Here is a 19397-nt window from a genome sequence, read left to right as displayed (position 1 = left end):
GACAGGTGGCCACAGACATTACCCGGCCGGTACACCAACAGAATGGAAGGACCAGGGGAGAGAGCATCGGTAAGGCAATACCTCCCCTGGGATGCTAGAAGGCAACCCTCCTGGGTGGCTGTGGCACCTCGGATTTCTGCAGGCCACACTGGGAGCTGGAGTTTGGTACAGCCCTGTTGGGTTCCGTGGGGGCCGCCAGGGGGAGCTACAGAACCCGAAAGTGGACTTCCACCACACCTCGGAGTGATTCCATGTAACACTGATGAGCCACCTGGAGGACTTCCAGGAGCTGAATAAAAGCCGCCTCACTCCATTCGAGAAGGCAGAGTTGGGAGTGAAGGTGGAAGGACTGATTGAGAGAAGAAGAGAAGAGAAGAAAAGGACTGAGATTTGTATTGTTGTGCGTTATACTGTGCTATGCTCTGGGGAGATAGAAAAGCGCCTCTCCTCTGTTAAATAAAATGTGTTGTGTATTGCACTTGTGTCTTTGCCTGTCTGTGTCAGGTTAGGGCGGCTGTACATGTCCTGGTGGTTCACAATGTCTAATACCTACTACTACAACCTGATTCATCTTATTTCAAACTATAAGCCTATTATTATTAGACTGCAACCTGTTACCACCAGAATAGTGAGAAAGTGGAGCCTGGAGGCTGAAATGGCTCTGAATGACATCCTTCACATCTTCGATAATTCAGTGATGGTCCGTGTGATTTTCTAAGCTGAGGTGTGGTGGGCTGGTAACATCATTCAAGAGAGGCCCACTGAATCAACAAGCTCATTAAAAGGGCAAGCTCAGTTACAGGATGCACTCTGGACCTCATTGAGTTAGTAGGGAAGCAGAGAATAAAGATAAAACTGAGTGCCATTATGAGCAATGCTGCACATCCCCTCTCTGACACACTAATACTGAGGACTTTTAGCCAACGAATCATTCAGCAGAAGTGTGTCAAGAAACGCGATGGTGGCTCCTTCATACCAACAGCAATACATCTGCATAATACATGGCTGTGAGTCTGACAGCCAAGTCAGAAGTTCTCTTTTTTAATTTTCTTGCTTTATTGTCAATCTGGTGCATGTATATTTATTTAATTTAGTTATTTACTTACTAATCTACCTATTTATGTATTTATTTGAACAGCTTCTGTAAAAATCCAAATATCCCCCTGGAGACAAATAAAGTTCTATATAGATCTGCCCCATTCTGTATATTACAAAAACAGCAGCCCGGTCAAGGTTTCCCGCACTTCTGTCAGATTATATGAGTAATCATTGTGTAAAAATTAAGTTTTAGAAGGTTTCTGTAGAGTGAGGTAATAAATAAACAAAATTAACGGATATACTCTCACAAACAGTACAGAAATGTAACTGGATTGCGATTTTAAAGAAGGTCTTGAGCAGCCACTAAAGCTGAAGAAGTTCACTTGAAGGTCTTTCTTGTTAAATAGCCTTCTCCGTTGCTAGTAATTCTTTCTGTATGTAATATTTTTCGATGTTTTTAACAGTATATATACACTAAAGTTAAAAATTCTTCTTTTCGTGTGTCCTACAATAATTTAAGATTTTAACATCTGCAGAAATTGCATTACTATACCGACCGACGTCGCCGCGATCACGCAACTTCCTGTAACTGACCTCTCGCGGGATTTTCTACCGCGCGAAGTGCGTTGTAAATTCTCGCGTTGCTGCTGATTTCCTCCTCTTTTACTCACTGCATCCAACATGGCAGTCGGCAAGAATAAGAGGTTGACTAAAGGAGGCAAAAAAGGGGCCAAAAAGAAAGTGTAAGTCCAGTTAATACGAGTCTAAGAAAACATTGAAAGTTCTAGTAGTACAGGCAGGTAGCTTGTGCTACGAGATTTAATGTGATGGCAGCGATATTAACGGGATGGTTCTACGAAGGTGCCGCTTACCCTTATGGGCCGCCGCCATGTAGACTAATGTGTTGAAACACTTTATTTTCAAAATTGTCACTTTTACTATGCTGTCCGTAGAGGTTAGTTTGTTCTGTTTCCTGAAACTAATGAAGGAGGAGAGAGAAATGACCAAAACAACAGTAAAATAATAAAGCGACCATTGCACCTAGCAATGTGTTGGAGGCCTCAGTCAAGGACTGCAGAATTCGTGTGTCCGCGTGTTTGTGAACCGATTACTCAGAGAAGCGTGTTTTCTTCTGTTTGGCAGAATTATTGATGGTGGAAATGTTCGCCGTGGTGCTTTGGCTTGTCGGTTTGTCTGGTTTCCAAACAGCGTCACTTCTTTGGTTGACTTGATTGCCTTAACGGAGTTTGGTATTAAGATCTGCAAATTATTGAGTTCGACATTTGCTTATTAAAAGTGGAACTTGACAAGTATTGGGGGAAAGACCTTTTTGGGAAACTTACATTTCATTCATACGTCTTGACGGTTTTTAAGTTTGATTGACAGACATGTGCTGTCTCCTTATTCTTGCAGTAGGAATGAATGGCTGGTTGATGTATAATTTATTAAAATTTAGTTAAAAAAAAAAATAGAAGTAATTATAAAGGTTTTTGAATTTAAGTGCCCGCATGTGTATGTAAACTAATGGAACTCGTTATAGATTCAACCACGATTGTGCGCCTCATATTTTTGTTTCCCAAAGCGCAGAACTAACTTTGGTGGTGCTTACTTTTGTTACAAAACTGTCACTAGGTATGCAAGAAAATTGGTTTACATTTTGTGCCTAATGTATTAAGTTGGTTGAGAAGGCAGCAAAACAATTCCAGAAATATTTGGAGAAGCTTCAGACATGAACACTTAGAAAATACAGTTTAATGTAGAAAAGTGACTCACGTGGGGGAAAAGGAATCCATCCATTATCAATACAATTTAGGAGACCCTGACGTACAGGAAGCAGTCTCTAAAAAGGATCTAGGGGGTTTATTTGCAAGCATTTCTGTCTTAGCAATGCAGTGAAAATTAAAACAGCAAGTAAAATGTTAGATTATACTGTAAAAACTGTTAATATAAATTAAGAGATGGTGTGCTCAGACTATTTAATGGAGTATTGTGTGCAGTTCTGGTCGCCACAATACAAGAAAGAAACTTTGCAGAGGAGAGTAGTCAAGTGCAACCTAGAACGTGAAGGATGTTAAGGACATGTTGTATTGTTGACAGACTCTGAAAATTAAACCTGTTTAGTCTCAAGCAGAAAACACTGTGTGGGCTATTGAATTCAGGCCTTCAGAATTCTTGAAGGCATTGACCCACTAGATCCACTAGGAATTGTTTCAATTTAACAGTCCGTGAATTACTTTCTTGGATACCAGTGGAGATTAAGGGAAAATGTATTTATTTAGGACTGATCATAGAAAGCATCTCTTTATGCAAGGAGTTGGAAGGGATTGGGGAAAACTAACCAGCCTTGTAGTTGAAGCAGAACCTTGACAACCTTTAATCAGAATTGTCTGATTGAGAGATTCAGACAGCTCAGGTATTATTTAAACAGACTAGCTTAATGGTCTGAATGGTCTTCTCTCATTTATCAATTCTTCTTAGTTTGATAATGGACTGAAGTAATTAAGATTTTTTTTTTTTTAACTGATTTCAGAGTCGACCCCTTCTCCAAGAAAGACTGGTATGATGTTAAGGCACCAGCCATGTTCAACATTAGAAACATCGGAAAGACCTTGGTTACCAGGACTCAGGGAACCAGTAAGTTATCTGTTTTACTTTTGTAGTTTTTAGCTTGTCTTGAATTGTGTAAAGCATGAGTTTACTCAGCAGGGACAATGGAAATCTCTCTGTGTATTTGTGTATTTAAGGAAAATATTACATATTAAACTGTACCATTGTCTGTTGAACCTGCCAATGGGTAAAGACGGCATGTTTTGATTACACGACTACCCTGCTTAACAGTGCAATACCAAACTTGCAAAGATGTTGGTTCACCATTTGATTTGTGGTCAAAAGAATACTCTAACCAAAAATATCTTTTTGTTTCTCACCCTATGTGGTTTACAGTGATGTCTGACAAATTTTCTTGTCATATTTTTATGGAGAAGGGAGGTATTAAAGTTTCTGTTAGAATGGTCATCTCTGGAAACCAGTGCTGGACAACCGTAAACAGTATTGTAAACATCCATAAACTTGTTACTCATTTCATGTAATCTTCATAGGAGATGTGGCTCTTGAATCTTCATGGGAGATGTGGCTCTTGACCAATGAAAATCAGAGCTTTGAGTTGGATCTTCAAAGGCTTGATCTCGTTCGAACACATTTCCCGTTAGTTTACTGCAGTGATTATGTAATTTATCAGCATTGTAGCAAAAACTGCATGTGTTTTGCTTATAGTGAGCATACTACAGGATGACTTGGCATCTGGATATTGTGACATGAGTAAGGTTTTTCATGGATGTTTTGGTGTTGTTTGGTTTAACATTATTCTCCATAGATATTCAATGAAACCATTACAAACCAAATGGGGAAAGTGGCATATGATTGATATAGATATATATGAGAGAGAGAGGAGATGTATAAAAACATTTTTTCCGTTGTGTATACCTTTAAACCCTTAGCTCTTTGCACTTCCTTGCATGTTAAGCCAGAGACCTGCCATTTTATCATTTTTACTACTGCTACTGCATTTGCTGTTGCATTATGTTTTACAGAAAGTTTATACTTGGTCTATATTTTTCAGTGGAAGTATATGATGATGTATTAGTTTTGGTCCCAAATGAGGAAACCGTGATTGCTCTCTTGGAGATCGTACTGATGTTCCTATACAGCATTATTTATGGAAATGATCTTAGAGACCAGTGTTTCATAAATGTCTCCGTTACACACAGAAATTGCCTCAGATGGCCTGAAAGGCCGTGTGTTTGAGGTCAGTCTTGCCGACCTGCAGAATGATGAGGTTGCCTTCCGCAAGTTCAAGCTGATTACCGAAGACGTTCAAGGGAAAAACTGTTTGACCAACTTCCATGGAATGGATCTCACAAGGGACAAAATGTGCTCCATGGTGAAGAAATGGCAGGTGAGCAGTATGGCAATGTTTTATGCTGTGAATGGGAAATTATTTAATGGTATCTTTTGTTTTTCTTTAACAAAAAGTGTGTTTTTTTGCGGTGCAATACTAATTGAAGTTAACTCCCAAGTACATGGAGACAGGCTTAAGTCGAGAGTAAAGGAAGAATTATAGTTCTGTACACTTAAGTTTTCTATAAAGGCAACCGCTGTGTTTCATGCTTTATGGCATTATTTCCAATTGTTCTTCTCCAAAAATGCCAGTTGTTACAGGAAAGGTCTTCAGTAAGTGCACCTTCCGGTCATCTTCCATCGAATAACTGGTTAGCATTATTCTTAACTTTCATTTGTCACTGTCTAATTTCCTAACCTCTCTTCTCTTAGTACCACACAACAAACACATTTACTGATAGCATCAGGCTATTTATTAGACCTTTTAAAATCATGATGCAGTTAAAGATGGGAATATTGAAGTGAATAGTTACAAGAAACTTCCTTAATGGTCTGAAGTTTTAGAATCGGTGAGTATTGCCCAGCTGATGAGTTAGAGGTAGTGTAGGTTCAGTGTAAGACCATAACAGAAGATAGAATTGAACCAGTCAGGCAGAGGTTGAAATTCGCTTAACTGAGTCTGCCACATCTTTGGCATCATGCTGAAACACAAGTTTTTTATGGCAATTTGTTTGGGCATTACAGGTAGCTGATTTACATTCCAACTACAGACTAGTAGCAACCTCCAAACCCTCAACTTGTACACAACAAGACTGCTGTGTAAGTGTATGGACCAGTTTCCACCCAGACACAATGCACATACTAGACTCATTTTAATATTTGGTGTAAATGTATTTTGGCTAAATTATATACACCGTTGGTATGAAGTGCACATTAACTGATGTAAATCATTAAGATGACAAACTTCATGGAAGACCCTCACACCAGTCTCATGTGTAAAATATTATAATAGGTAGTGACTTTCATTTAAAGGATTGCTCCACCAGAAATATTTTTTAAAATGTTACTCTCCCCATGTGGTTTGTAGTTGTAGCTGAGAAATAAATTCAATAATGTTTTTGCGTACAAATTGAATATTGAATATTCCAACTCATGGTGATCAAAAGGTGACCAACTCCCATGTGCCTCATGTTGCATAATCCACATATCCATTTATGGTAAAACTGATAAAGACCAGTTAGTTCATTAGTGAGTGAGGGGGAGAGGCAGATTTTTAATTCAAATGCACATCATTGTGAGAACTACATCTTTCATGTTTACATTTAATGCAGAGTTTTTAAGAAGTAAATGTTAATTGGACGTGGATTATGTGAAACGAGTTGCACGAAAATTTTTTCAATATTTAATTTATCTTAAACATGAATAAGATTGGTTTTAATATGCTCCTTCATGGTTTTGTGAATGGAGTTATTTTTTCATTCCATAACAAACTTCATACAACTACTGAATCTGAATAGTAGCGTAATCAGTTGTTTATGGTAGATCTGTGGATTAATCTAATCCTTTAAGATATTTTTTTAGCTGACCTTTCTAATACTCGATTTATTCAACACTTATAAACTGTAAGAGAGCAGATATTAATTTTTTTCCCTTTTTAAACTCTTTCCTTTAGACCATGATTGAGGCACATGTTGATGTTAAAACCACAGATGGATATCTTCTTCGTCTTTTCTGTGTTGGGTTCACCAAAAAACGTGCCAACCAAATCCGCAAAACCTCTTATGCTCAGCATCAGCAAGTCCGTCAGATCCGCAAGAAAATGATGGAAATCATGACACGAGAAGTACAGACCAATGATCTGAAAGAAGTTGTTAACAAGTTGTAAGTCCTTTTTTTCCCATTAGTAACAATTCAGTCTACTCTCAATGGTTGGGCATAGGTAATGTTTGTGGAAAGGAAATGCATTTTGAGTTATGTATTTGCTCAGACTTTGCATATCTGGCACTGTGCGAGTTCATAGTCAATTTCCATATTTTTTTGTGACAGAATCGTGTTTTGAATGCTGAGTGGATTGATATTGAGCCCCAACACAGTATTTTACCTCTAATCTGGTAGAATTGCAAATCATGAATTTGAGCAGCTGTAAACTCAGATATTTTTATTCCAAAAATTTATATTAGTTTCCATAAAGATCATATGCTTGTGGTTGTATAAATTTGTGTTTTGAAACTTGCATTTGCTTCCTTATTCCAGAACCAAATATGCACAAGCTTTCACCTTTTCTGGTCTCCACAGTAATAGAAGATCATGAAGGGGGGTATATTTTAAGGCTTTAGCCACAAATAATGAGCAACAGAAAACAAACTTTTCTTTTGAGTCAGTAGTAACCCATTGACATATGGAAAATCATGAATTAACCTTTATTAAATTGCATTTGAAAGTATAACTGGTAAATAGTGTCAGTACTAGAAGCCTGGTCTTTCCAAATTTCTTTATACCAGATCTTTGTCCGGTACAATGGAATTATTTCAGTTGCTGATCCACACCAAAGAATGGCTTTTATGGGTTTGGTTAATAAATTGTATTCATTGTTATTAAATGCTATTTTAGGGAAGTCATTGATATTATCCTTAATTACTCTGTAATGGTTTTGTTTGGCAGTACACATGCTTATTTGGAATATAAAGTGCAGTGTGTTGTTTGGACTGTAGAAAGTATTTTTATGTCTAAAACGGCCTCCTCACCAGTGCAGCAAACCCACCTGCTTTTTCAGAATGGACCTGCACAAGAGGTTTCCTTTATGTTCAATGAAATTGAGCCTTACTTAAAGCCCTGTTCAGCCCTCTGTGTTAAACTTGCCTGATAAACAGTGAGCAAAGAAGTAATCACAAGTAAAATTTAAGGAAACATATATGTAATATATTTGATTTTTATGGAGAGGCTTCTGTACTATGGGTCTCCTAACCACCTTTTGAAGAGTTGAAGGATGCTTTTTAAAGTGGGTGTTTTGATACAGCAAAGGATGACCGGAAAAGGCTGTGTTTTGTCAGCTGCAGCATGAGAGGGGAGACCGCGAGAGGAAAACTGCCCTTTAATCCATTTGAGAAGCTGATGTAATGGAAGGGCACAATTTACTTTTTTTGTGAGATCTGTTGATTTCTCATCTATAATTCATGCAACATTAATAATAATCTTGTCAGACTTCAACTTTTTTCCCTGGAACCTTAATATATTGAATACTTATTTAAAAATGTTTCAGTATGAAAAGTATATACAAATACTTTTATACCAGAATCTGTTGGAAGTTTTTAATTCTACTGTGGTGTTTTTTTTTGTTCTTATTGGCAGATCCTACAAGTAGTTGGATCTTATGCATTAGTGTATCACATGCTTGCTATTGGAGTGTGTTTTTTCATATATTTACATTCTGATAAGCAGATTTGGAAGGTTGGTAGTGGACTTCACAGACTGGGCAGACAGTGCTTTAATTCTTTGTGGTGTGTCGACTAATTAAAATGACTGCTCTTGTGATTTGAAAATTGAAAGTCGGAGATAACAGTAATCACATAGCCCTACTCTCACTGCTCTATCCCATTTGAGATAAAAACCTTTTTACGTCTATCTTACCAGGGAAGCGCTATATTCCACTTGCCTTTTGATAGCCATGAAGTTTCTCATGTTGAAGCAATCAAGGGGTTTCTCAAGAAGTCCCAATTGCAAGGAAGCACTAAAGCTGGGAAGGGATGTGTGTCTCGTTTGAAAATGATTTTCAACATCTAAGTAGTGATTGACTGGATTTGGGAATATTGAGAGGAGAGGTGACTTTTACTTAGGAGCTGAATATCGTGGAATCCTAGCTTTGTTCTTTCTTTAAATCTGGTTTTTGTGTACTTTTCCTGTACCGGTTTACCACATAACCTTAGTTGGCTTTAATATTCGAGAAGAGACCTTATGAGAGTTATACTTTGTCTTGGAGAATAAGACATGCTGTTTCCAGACACTGAATCCAAGGGTCTTCTTTCTCTGTGGATGCCAGTTCTCCATCTCGTGTATGGAGACATAGGAAGTGGTTTACTAATTTTTTTTCTGCAATTCTCCATCACTCTCCCCTTGTTTCTTGAATAAATAGACCATTAACAAGCTTCCCAATTACGTATAGACAAATTTGTGAATATTCTGGTTGGTTACCATTTAATTAACCTCTCTCTTCCTAAAGCTCCAAAACCCAGCTCTAAAAAAAAAAGAAAGATGGCATTATAGAACATGTAGTATGTATGCTATGAAACAAGTAGCATGTTTTAGTTCATGTATTAATGCAATATTTTATAATATATGTTGCATTATTGTTAATTGCTTTCACATTTAATACTGTCCATTTTACAATTTCTGTATTTATGGCTATAAGTTGGATTCTTAAAAAATGAATTTCATAGAAATTTTGTCTGTGATTTGGATTATTCTCCGATGTACATCCATTCTAGTGCTGAATAAAGCACTTTTCATCAGTTTCAGAAAATGGATGTCACTTTGTGCAGTGATAGAAACGTGTGGTTGTATCAAGCAAGATTTTTCCATACTTTGTAGCCATTTAATGCACAGTCCTCATCTAGAGCTGTTAAGGAGGATTGATTGGACTTTTGTCACTCTTAATTGCCTCGGCTGAAGTAAGCATGTGCTAGTGACGGACTCTAACTCTGGAAACAGTTTTTTGGCAGTTTATGTACAAGTGAGATGTACTTGTTCTTCGATCCTTGGTAAATGCTTTGAATTGTTTGGGTAAATATCTGAAATTGTTCCATAGGAGTTGGGCTTCTGCTACTTGCCTTTTGACCAGCAATGCCATTCAAGACCATGCTAGGTAATCAGAGGATCATAACCATGTTGTACTCATTGCTTAGGGGGTAGTACTTTTGTATGTTCAATACATTAGACGTACTGTGTTTTTTCTATACGATACGTAGCAGTTATTTACTTATAATTAAATATGAATAAGGGAGCCAGGACGGTTTGTAGGATTTTTACATTTTTAATAGATGTCTTTTGAAGGTTGACTTGTATTTTATACAATTGCAATGATTAGAAATGCTTACAAATGTTTGTTTCCTAGTTTCTTGTGCCAAGAATGAACCCTTTCCCCTTTATTTCTGAGCTTGCTGCAACATGGATGTCAAGTGCACATAATTCTTACTAGCCAGGATGGCAAAACAGGTCTCTAAGTATTTTTATCACATTATGACAGGTCAGAGTGTGTCACTCATTAGAAATTTGTACTATAGTTTTATCTCATAAACATTTTCAGATTTCTGTGACACGCATGCTTTAATTTTTGCGGACAATCAATCCATGTGTCTAGCTAGATTCTTCATGGGCTAGAGATTCTCAAGTTCAGTCCTGGTATATCCCTGAGGCAGGTTTTCATTCCAAATAATTTCGCAAAACAGCTTGCTTAATGAAAGCAAGAGTACAGATAAATGCAGAGGTTGGTTGGTATGAACCCTAGTAATTACTTGAACTTCTGATTTAGGCTTCTTGCCAAGTAGCACAAAAGTGAAGAAACAAGCTGCTCCTTCCTCTCACTCATCTCTGCACTGTTCATCACGGTCAGTTTTTGAACTCGGTTAAAGGAGCAAATCCACAGAGAAAAGGGAAATAAAAAATGGTAATGTTTAGTGTTTAAAGCTATGTCTATGACAAAATACAACTTTGTGAATTTCTTAATGTAAACATCTTGCTAGAGCACTTTCAGGAATGCAAATGTGAAGATACAAGCCCAGCTAGTTAAACAGTTAAATCGGAGCGAATCATTGATTTGTGAAACTGGTTGAAATAAAAACCTGCCATCCACAATGGTACCCCAGGACGGAACCTGAGGACCCCTGTTGTAGGTCAGGCTCCAGGGGCAGAGCAAGTGCTGAAAATGGTGCTCTGGAGCAAAACACATTTCTTTATGGGTAGAAAATAGGGAGGAAATGTTGTGCATCTGATCCGCTACTGTGCTATACATCTGTACATCGGCAAAAGGAAAAAAAATTGATCATGTAAATTCTTCTTCTAGAAATGGATTTATGATCTTCTACTTTAATTCAGTGTTAGTAAATAAAATATTGGGATGGCCATGTTCAGCTAAATTATCTTTTAGTATTTGCCACTTAGGCACCTTTAATCAGTGGACAGCTTACTAACATGGGCCTGTAACTGAAGCTGCAATCTCTGGAAATGGATCTTCAGTAAGTTCATGCAAAGAACTGCTTACATTTGGGTGATCTAAGAAATTGTATTTGAACTTCACATAGTGTTTAAATCTTCTAGTACTAACCCAACAAATCCCAGTATTGGGAGTCATTTTGTTTTGTGTTGCGAGCAGTGAGCTAAGAGGGCATAATAAGACCAAAAGTGCTGTAAATGAATTTGATCCTGGTCTTCTGTTCTCAAGAGTGCTTTGCCCAGTGTACGAGTTGAGGACAAGAGTTGGATCCAGCCCAGGGCAAAAGTCAAAACACCGGGTCCACTCGCATACCCGTGCAGGACCAGTTTTCAATTATTGACTAACGAATTGGTGGGATGTGGAAGTAAAACCCACACCCCACAAAATGACAAGACAGAGATCTGTGAAGTGGTGGCACTACCTGTTACGTCACTGTGGTGCCCACTGGCTAATTTGACATTCTGGATGCTTTGCAAGCAGCAGGCTCTTATAGAAGCTCCATATTAGTTTATCTTTTTGTTTGTGAGCTCATTTACTAGTTACTTGTCTTTTTTTTAGGTTTATGTAAAGAGCTTCTGTAAAAGCCAGATTTACCCCTGTGGAGGGGGAAAAAAAGTTCTATACATCTATACCAGCTGCGGCACTCTACCTTCCATTGAAAACTGTGGGATACCATTTCAGATAACTTAATTTTTCAAATTAAAAGGCAGGCTACTGGTTTGGAGAAATATGTATAAAACAGTCACTCACTGATGAGAATCACCAGGTACTAAGCTGAATTGTAACCCCTCATTGTTAAATCACAGATTAAAGCTGTCTCTGGTATGATCAGAAGTGCTGGTAAACTTGGAAAAGCTGGAGCTTCATTGTACACTGGGCTCAATTTCAGTGTAATTAAAAAAATCTTATAGTTGTTTATAGATTTTCTTGATCTAGCATTGGAGAATGGAGAAAGATTTCTTGAGTTTCTGTTGGAGTGTGCATCCATGTCATTTTTAGTGGGATGTATTTGACAAACACAACCTTTTATTAGTACTAAAAGTTCAGCTAAACACATCTAGATATTTAACTCTTCTGTTTTAGATTATTGTTGATTGCATATATACTGTGGCGTACCATATTAGTGAGCTTTAGTGAAGCAGCAGTGTTAACATTTTAAAAACAATTTAAGCATTTTTTTTAAAATTTATTTGAAATGGCTATAATTGTTCCTGGTTTAAGAAATTACTTAAAATTTAGTAGCCACAACTCCAGTCATTTATATAATTATATATATATGAAAACTGGGTTTAGACACAAGTATTTTTAGCATATACATGTGCTATGCACACTCTGCAGTTTTAAGCTTTCATCTCTTACTGAATATTTTTTTTTTGTTTTTGTATATAGGATCCCAGACAGTGTCGGTAAAGACATAGAGAAGGCCTGCCAGTCTATCTACCCACTACACGATGTGTATGTCAGGAAAGTCAAGATGCTTAAGAAACCCAAATTTGAATGTAAGTAGTAATGTTGTACACTCTTTACATTTGATATGTGCTGTGCTTTGATGATCAAGGTTAGGCATCCATAATCTTCATAGGTTTGTATAAGATGCATACGTTTATTCCAGGTGAACAAGAAGCTTCCCATTTCATAAAAGGCTTTGGTGTTTCATTTTGTCCTCTTTGCTCAGTCACAGTTTTACTAGTGTTTATTCAAGAATAACCAGTGTCTGGTAAGGTTGACATAGTGCCACTGACATGAGGCCAGCGTCCCATCTTAGTTTTCCCATTCCAAAAATAAACTAAAAATGGTAGTTTTATTATGTTAAACCTATTAAAAATGTTACATGGATGTTGAGGTGCATGATGCCTAGAAAAGATATTTTTAAGTGTGCTTTCCAGCGGTAACAGTTCTCTGACCGTTTTTGGATCAGTGTGGTTCTTTATAATAGGTAGAAGTATGTGGTCTTTCTGGGTTGATGATAAAAGTACACTACACTTCATTCCTCTAGTTTGCCATAAATACATACTTTGTCTATTTTGTAATCATTTTAGAAATGATTGCAGAAACTTTAAAAATTGACAAGTAAAGACATAACTCATTGTTGAGGTGTGGTTAAAAAATTTCATCTTGTGAAGAACACCCGATGTTAAATTGTATAGAAAATGAAAAGGGATTGTCTTGTGATAAAACAGTAAGTGTTTCTTGACATCTTTTGTGGTAGAATATTGAAAGGAAAGATGTAGCAAGTTTCCAGTACCATGCTTTTAAAGCTATATCAGACATTGGTGCTTCATGAAAGTTGTAAAGGTTGCTTATAAAATAAGACTTAACAGATATGGGATGCCAAAAGCAAATGGTGAATGGAGCCTTGCAATTCTGCTGTCACCAGTGTCTACCAAGCAGCAACTCTGTGAGATTTCAGAGTCCAGAGATACTGCCCTTACCAATTCTGCAACCTTGTCTATGCTTCTAGAGCCAGGTGTGGATTTCATACTGATGTCATGTCGGCAAACAAATGTAAACTCAAATTACTTGTAGTTAACCTAAAATTTGCATCATCAGATTCATGTTTAAGGAGAATATTTGCATGTCCTTTTAAGTGACAAGTGCACATGCATGGCTCATTGAAATCTAATCCATATGGTGTTGCATGATGGCCGAGAGGAGAGCCAAACTTCAGGGATATCTGCTCTTTTAGTGGTGGTAAATGCACAGTCGGGAGTCGTGAGTAGCTTATTCAGTCGGATTTGGATGTATGGTTTTTTTTCACAGACCTAATGTTCAGTTGGACTGTTTCCTTTACACAGTTCAGAAGTGCCCTCTGTACCCCAGCATCTTTCTAATTTGTTTTTTCTGCTTTGCTGATTCCTTGCATAAAACTTAAAATTGTGTTGATTAAAGGGATGGGGAGAGCTTCCTATCCATCTGATTAAACATCCTACAGTTGGAATAATAAACAAGGGCATGATGATTTGGTTTCCACTAAAATAAGAGATTAAAATGCTTTCAAGTGTGTAGAGCTTTGGAAACGGTCATCAGTTGAAGCTACAGAATTTTGAAAGTGCGTGGCTCTGTTGTTTTGAAATTTCACTTTTAAAATAATGAAATATAAAATCCTCAAGTCTAGGCCATTAAGTAATTCAAATACATGTGTCTAAACCCCCCAACCTTCTCTTTTCAGTGGGCAAGCTGATGGAGCTGCATGGTGAAGGTGGCAGCACTACCACAACCAAACCTTCAGGAGATGAGACCGGAGCAAAGGTGGAAAGGGCTGATGGATATGAGCCCCCAGTCCAGGAGTCTGTGTAAAAATGCACAAATCACAATTGATTAATAAAATATAAAAACTTGGACACTGTCTCTTGATAACCAAACATGGTTTAACTAGCACATGTCATTTGTCGTTTTTCTAAATTTTTGATCCGAGTAGGCTTCTTAGGCTATTTAAGAACATTTCATGTGTTGGAATGGTGAAAATAAGCTGATTCAACTACCAGACTGTGATTGGGGCATATGGGCAGGGTAGGGTTCAAGAGCAGTGGACGCTGGTGGCATGTTATGCGACTTACAGGCACAGAGGGGTTGTCAAATTTGATGAGTGCAGAAGCTGATCTTTTTGCCAGGGTGAGTCACTTCACACAGCTTGAAATGACTGGTGATGCCAGATTGCACGACTCTACTGTGGCTACTGTTTAGTGCAGTTTTTCATTTCCAAATGTCAACCAGTAATATTGTGCTGCCTAACAGCTGATGCAGAGCAAATACCTTATAGGTTCAGCCACAGTCTCTGCCCGTTTTCTTTCCCTCTTCCATTCTGTTGGGGTACATAAACAATGAGGCATCCGACAGATGAATGAATATCTCTCGCGTTTGTCAGCTCAAAACCCCTGTGGCTACTTTTTCCTTGTGCCTCATTACTCCACTGTATGCTTTGAACTTCTCGAGGAGTATTTATGGTTTCTCTAACTTTAGCTTTTCACTTTGTCTGATTTTGTTGAGGAATGTAGACTGGTTGGACTGGGTTGCTGGGTGTGTTGAACAAAACACTGACAATCACAACTTGCTAAGATTATATAATCCTGTGACTTAAATTTATGGAAAGTGACAAAGCTTGAAGGTGATAGCCTTCCAGCCAGTGATGCTGACTTTACTTTGTTCCTAATAAATCCATCCATCCATCCATTTTCCAACCCGCTGAATCCTAACCAAAGGGTCACGGGGGTCTGCTGGAGCCAATCCCAGCCAACACAGTGCACAAGGCAGGAACCAATCCTGGGCAGGGTGCCAACCCACCGCAGGATTGTTCCTAATAAATGAAACAGTGAAATTGGGGGGGGGGGGTAAACAAGTTCCCTCTTCCTCCTTGTAAGATGAGTTTCTGAACTAAATACATGCAGTAAATTGGAAAGTAGCTACAAAGACTTGAGATGTTGCTGTGTAATGTGACATGCAGAGTAGAACTTTAGGGTTTTATCTGAAAAATGCCTTTATTTCACACTCCCTGTTACAAGAAATTGTAATGGTTGATTTCTGAGAGAATATCTGAGGTAGGTACAAGTAGAATGAATCTGCTGCTTATAATCCACTATAGACTAATTGTGCATTGCAGGGTGGAATTTTCAGCTGTTCAGTAGCCGCCTTGGCGTTATGTTAACCCTCAGTCAATTTTTAATTTTTTTTCAACAAGAAATATGGATAACATATGTACAAATACTAAAATGTCAACGTAAATAGTGTAGTGATTTAGTGCGCATCCTCCATGTGATATTTTGAAACCGTGTCGTCCCCCCAAAAAATGTTGCAGTCGGGACAGGAGATGTTTTTTTTTTTTTTTGGTTCACTTGTTTTTATACTTTTTTTTTTATATTCATCCACACATGGGCCACACCCTTTAGGTTATTGCAGGGTACCATAGCGTAAGGCTTGATGGCTTCCACATGTCCCCTGAGGCAAATGCTGCTTTGTGAGCAATGCTTGGGTGGGTTTGGTCTGCTGTCTTGCTTGTCCTTCAACTTGATTGTAGTCATTTTGCCCAGTTGCCATGTAGATTCCGCACCCTGCTGAAATGTTTCTTTTTTCGACTGAAGTCACTAAGCATAGCGCAGCAGTTTGGTCGTACAGAGGCGTATGCATCAGTTTGACTGTCCATGTCTGATGACCACTTCATGTTGTCTCGACTGTTCAACTAATGGTTCAGTTTGTTTAGTGTCATTTACACGGCAGTGTAATCTTCTTGCAGCATGTAATTTTATTCACTAGATGGCATCAGAAAACTGTCCTTAACTTTATTCAGGCTTGGAGCACTCCCATCGGATTGCAGTGGCTAAATCCCAAGAGACATTTGGGGTTGACTGTAGTTGCATATTAATCTGAGACACTCTTGGGGTTAAAGCTACAGAGATTAACAAACCCTGAGGCAGCACAGCTTGTACTAACCACTAAATTCCCACAACATGATTTACTTGACTTCTCACAGCTTGAAAAAAATTTTATTGTATAGCTTTCTAAATAACCAGATTAACATTTCAGCCATCCTTAACATAATACAAAATGGCCTTGCATTTCATTGTGCATAAGGGACAGCCTTTAGGTGCACATGGCAACATTGGCGTCAACAGGAGGGATCAAATCAAAGCCATGTCAGTGGAAGTGGAGACCTTGAAGTGGCAGAGGACTGGTAAATAACATTGCTGGTTAAGTTGGCCAACCTTCATGTCACTGCCATGTCAAACTTGATTCTGTCCATTCCCTTTTTTTTAGGACTGGCATAACCAGCAGCAAAACAAAAACTTGTTGGCAGAAGGACCAGCACTCAGCCCCAGGTTGTTGACTTGTTTTTGTAGCACATAACAAGGCTTTACATCTTGACATATCCTTTATTGAGTTAAAAAATTACATAAAAATGTGAAGTACAACAACCACTTGAAAATGCAGCCACATATTTTTTCATTTGCACACTTTTCATTTTGCTTTAGTGTTGAGTTGGGTATTTACAAATGCTAAGCAGTTTCTGAAATACTGTCCTAATTCAGCCAGGGCTGGGGTGAAGTCAAAAGGCATTGTGAAGACCAGCTTTCATCAAGGCTTTGGTTTTGTAAGGCACTTTTCATTTGTCTGGACTGCACTCAACAGTTCACTCAAGGCACGGTCAGGGTAAGCAGCAAAGGGAAATTATTGCACAGCTCGTGTGTCTGTTGGCCACCGTGCCACCCTGTCAAGTCCTCTTGTGCAGGATGTCGGGGGGTCACTGCCAGTCTTTATAGTAAAGTAACGTAGTTCTTTGGAAACAAACCAGTTTTCCCATGCAGCTGGCCTGAGAACCACTCGCCATCCACAGCCTCCACTGCAGCAATGATGTCACCAGCCTGGGGAAGATGAGAAAAAAACAAAATGGTAAGCTGAGCCAGCAGGTCACTTGTTTGGGTTTGTTTGTTAGATTTAATGAGCTGTCGGCAAAAGACAAACTTCCTCCTGGGGATAAGTGGAGCTTTTTACATTCATTTACCTATCCATCTATAATAATGTCTTATAATATCTGTCTATCATATAGTGCCTTTTACATCCATCTATCCTAGTGTTTTACAACTATTGTCTTTTAAGTCTATTGGTGTTTACATCCATCTATTTTAGTGTCTGTAGTATTGTGCCTTTTATATCTACTGTAGCGTCTTTAACTTCTATTTATCTTACAGAGAGCTAGATGTAAAAAGCACTATTTGTCTATCGGTGCCATTTACATCTGTCATATACAGTAATGCCTTTTATGTTCATCTGTCAAATTCTTTTACATCTTATATAGTGCCTTTCATGTCTATTATATAGTTCATTTAAATTTATCTGTCAAATCGTATTACATCTATCATATAAGGCCTTTTACATTTATCTGTCAGTCGTATGATATTATATAATTAATAATATAAATGTATCTGTCTGTCATACACTGTCTGAATGGAGCAGCAGCTGCCAGATATTTCTGTAAAATTTAAATCCAATTTACAAACTTTTTTTTTTTTTTTTGTAGAGGTAGGAGTTCACCTCACTGGCACCTTAGGTCATTATGTTCTTGTAAAACGTGTGGCATATTAGGAGGCTCAAACCCGCAGTGCATCCGGAAAGTATTCACAGTGCATCACTTTTTCCACATTTTGTTATGTTACAGCCTTATTCCAAAATGGATTAAATTCATTTTTTTCCTCAGAATTCTACACACAACACCCCATAATGAACATGAAAAAAGTTTACTTGAGGTTTTTGCAAATTTATTAAAAATAAAAGAACTGAGAAATCCCATGTCCATAAGTATTCACAGCCTTTGCTCAATACTTTGTCGATGCCCCTTTGGCAGCAATTCCAGCCTCAAGTCTTGTTGAATATGATGCCACAAGCTTGGCACACCTATCCTTGGCCAGTTTGGCCCATTCCTCTTTGCAGCACCTCTCAAGCTCCATCAGGTTGGATGGGAAGCGTCGGTGCACAGCCATTTTAAGATCTCTCCAGAGATGTTCAATCAGATTCAAGTCTGGGCTCTGGCTGGGCCACTCAAGGACATTCACAGAGTTGTCCTGAAGCCACTCCTTTGATATCTTGGCTGTGTGCTTAGGGTCGTTGTCCTGCTGAAAGATGAACCGTCGCCCCAGTCTGAGGTCAAGAGCGCTCTGGAGCAGGTTTTCATCCAGGATGTTTCTGTACATTGCTGCAGTCATCTTTCCCTTTATCCTGACTAGTCTGCCAGTTCCTGCCGCTGAAAAACATCCCCACAGCATGATGCTGCCACCACCATGCTTCACTGTAGGGATGGTATTGGCCTGGTGATGAGCGGTGCCTGGTTTCCTCCAAACGTGACGCCTGGCATTCACACCAAAGAGTTCAATCTTTGTCTCATCAGACCAGAGAATTTTCTTTCTCATGGTCTGAGAGTCCTTCAGGTGCCTTTTGGCAAACTCCAGGCGGGCTGCCATGTGTCTTTAACTAAGGAGTGGCTTCTGTCTGGCCACTCTACCATACAGGCCTGATTGGTGGATTGCTGCAGAGATGGTTGTCCTTCTGGAAGGTTCTCCTCTCTCCACAGAGGACCTCTGGAGCTCTGACAGAGTGACCATAGGGTTCTTGGTCACCTCCCTGACTAAGGCCCTTCTCCCCCGATCGCTCAGTTTAGATGGCCGGCCAGCTCTAGGAAGAGTCCTGGTGGTTTTGAACTTCTTCCACTTACGGATGATGGAGGCCACTGTGCTCATTGGGACCTTCAAAGCAGCAGAAATGTTCCTGTAAC

General features: G+C 38.6%; 2 protein-coding genes across 4 annotated transcripts in view; one reads left to right on the top strand and one right to left on the bottom strand.

Annotated features, from left to right (window-relative positions):
* Window positions 1–1648: 1648 nt before the first annotated feature.
* On the top strand, window positions 1649–14481 carry rps3a (ribosomal protein S3A). Its single transcript, XM_028802706.1, has 6 exons — window positions 1649–1781; window positions 3569–3672; window positions 4806–4993; window positions 6608–6816; window positions 12530–12639; window positions 14310–14481. The coding sequence occupies exons 1-6, from the start codon at window positions 1720–1722 to the stop codon at window positions 14435–14437; spliced, it is 801 nt and encodes a 266-aa protein (XP_028658539.1). The 5' UTR covers window positions 1649–1719; the 3' UTR covers window positions 14438–14481.
* A 2503-nt stretch (window positions 14482–16984) lies between these two features.
* The window catches only part of sh3d19 (SH3 domain containing 19), a 195980-nt gene continuing 193567 nt past the window's right edge, over window positions 16985–19397 (bottom strand). For all 3 annotated transcript variants that reach the window (XM_028802703.2, XM_028802702.2, XM_028802701.2), the window contains exon 21: window positions 16985–17493. In XM_028802703.2, coding sequence (XP_028658536.1) covers window positions 17386–17493 — 108 coding nt within the window. In that variant the 3' untranslated portion in view covers window positions 16985–17385. The remainder of the gene's footprint in view (window positions 17494–19397) is intronic.

This window comes from Erpetoichthys calabaricus, chromosome 5 (assembly GCF_900747795.2).
Source record: "Erpetoichthys calabaricus chromosome 5, fErpCal1.3, whole genome shotgun sequence".
NCBI lineage: Eukaryota > Metazoa > Chordata > Cladistia > Polypteriformes > Polypteridae > Erpetoichthys > Erpetoichthys calabaricus.
The sequence above is the reverse complement of the archived record's forward strand: the minus strand, read 5'-3'. Positions and strand labels throughout refer to the sequence as shown.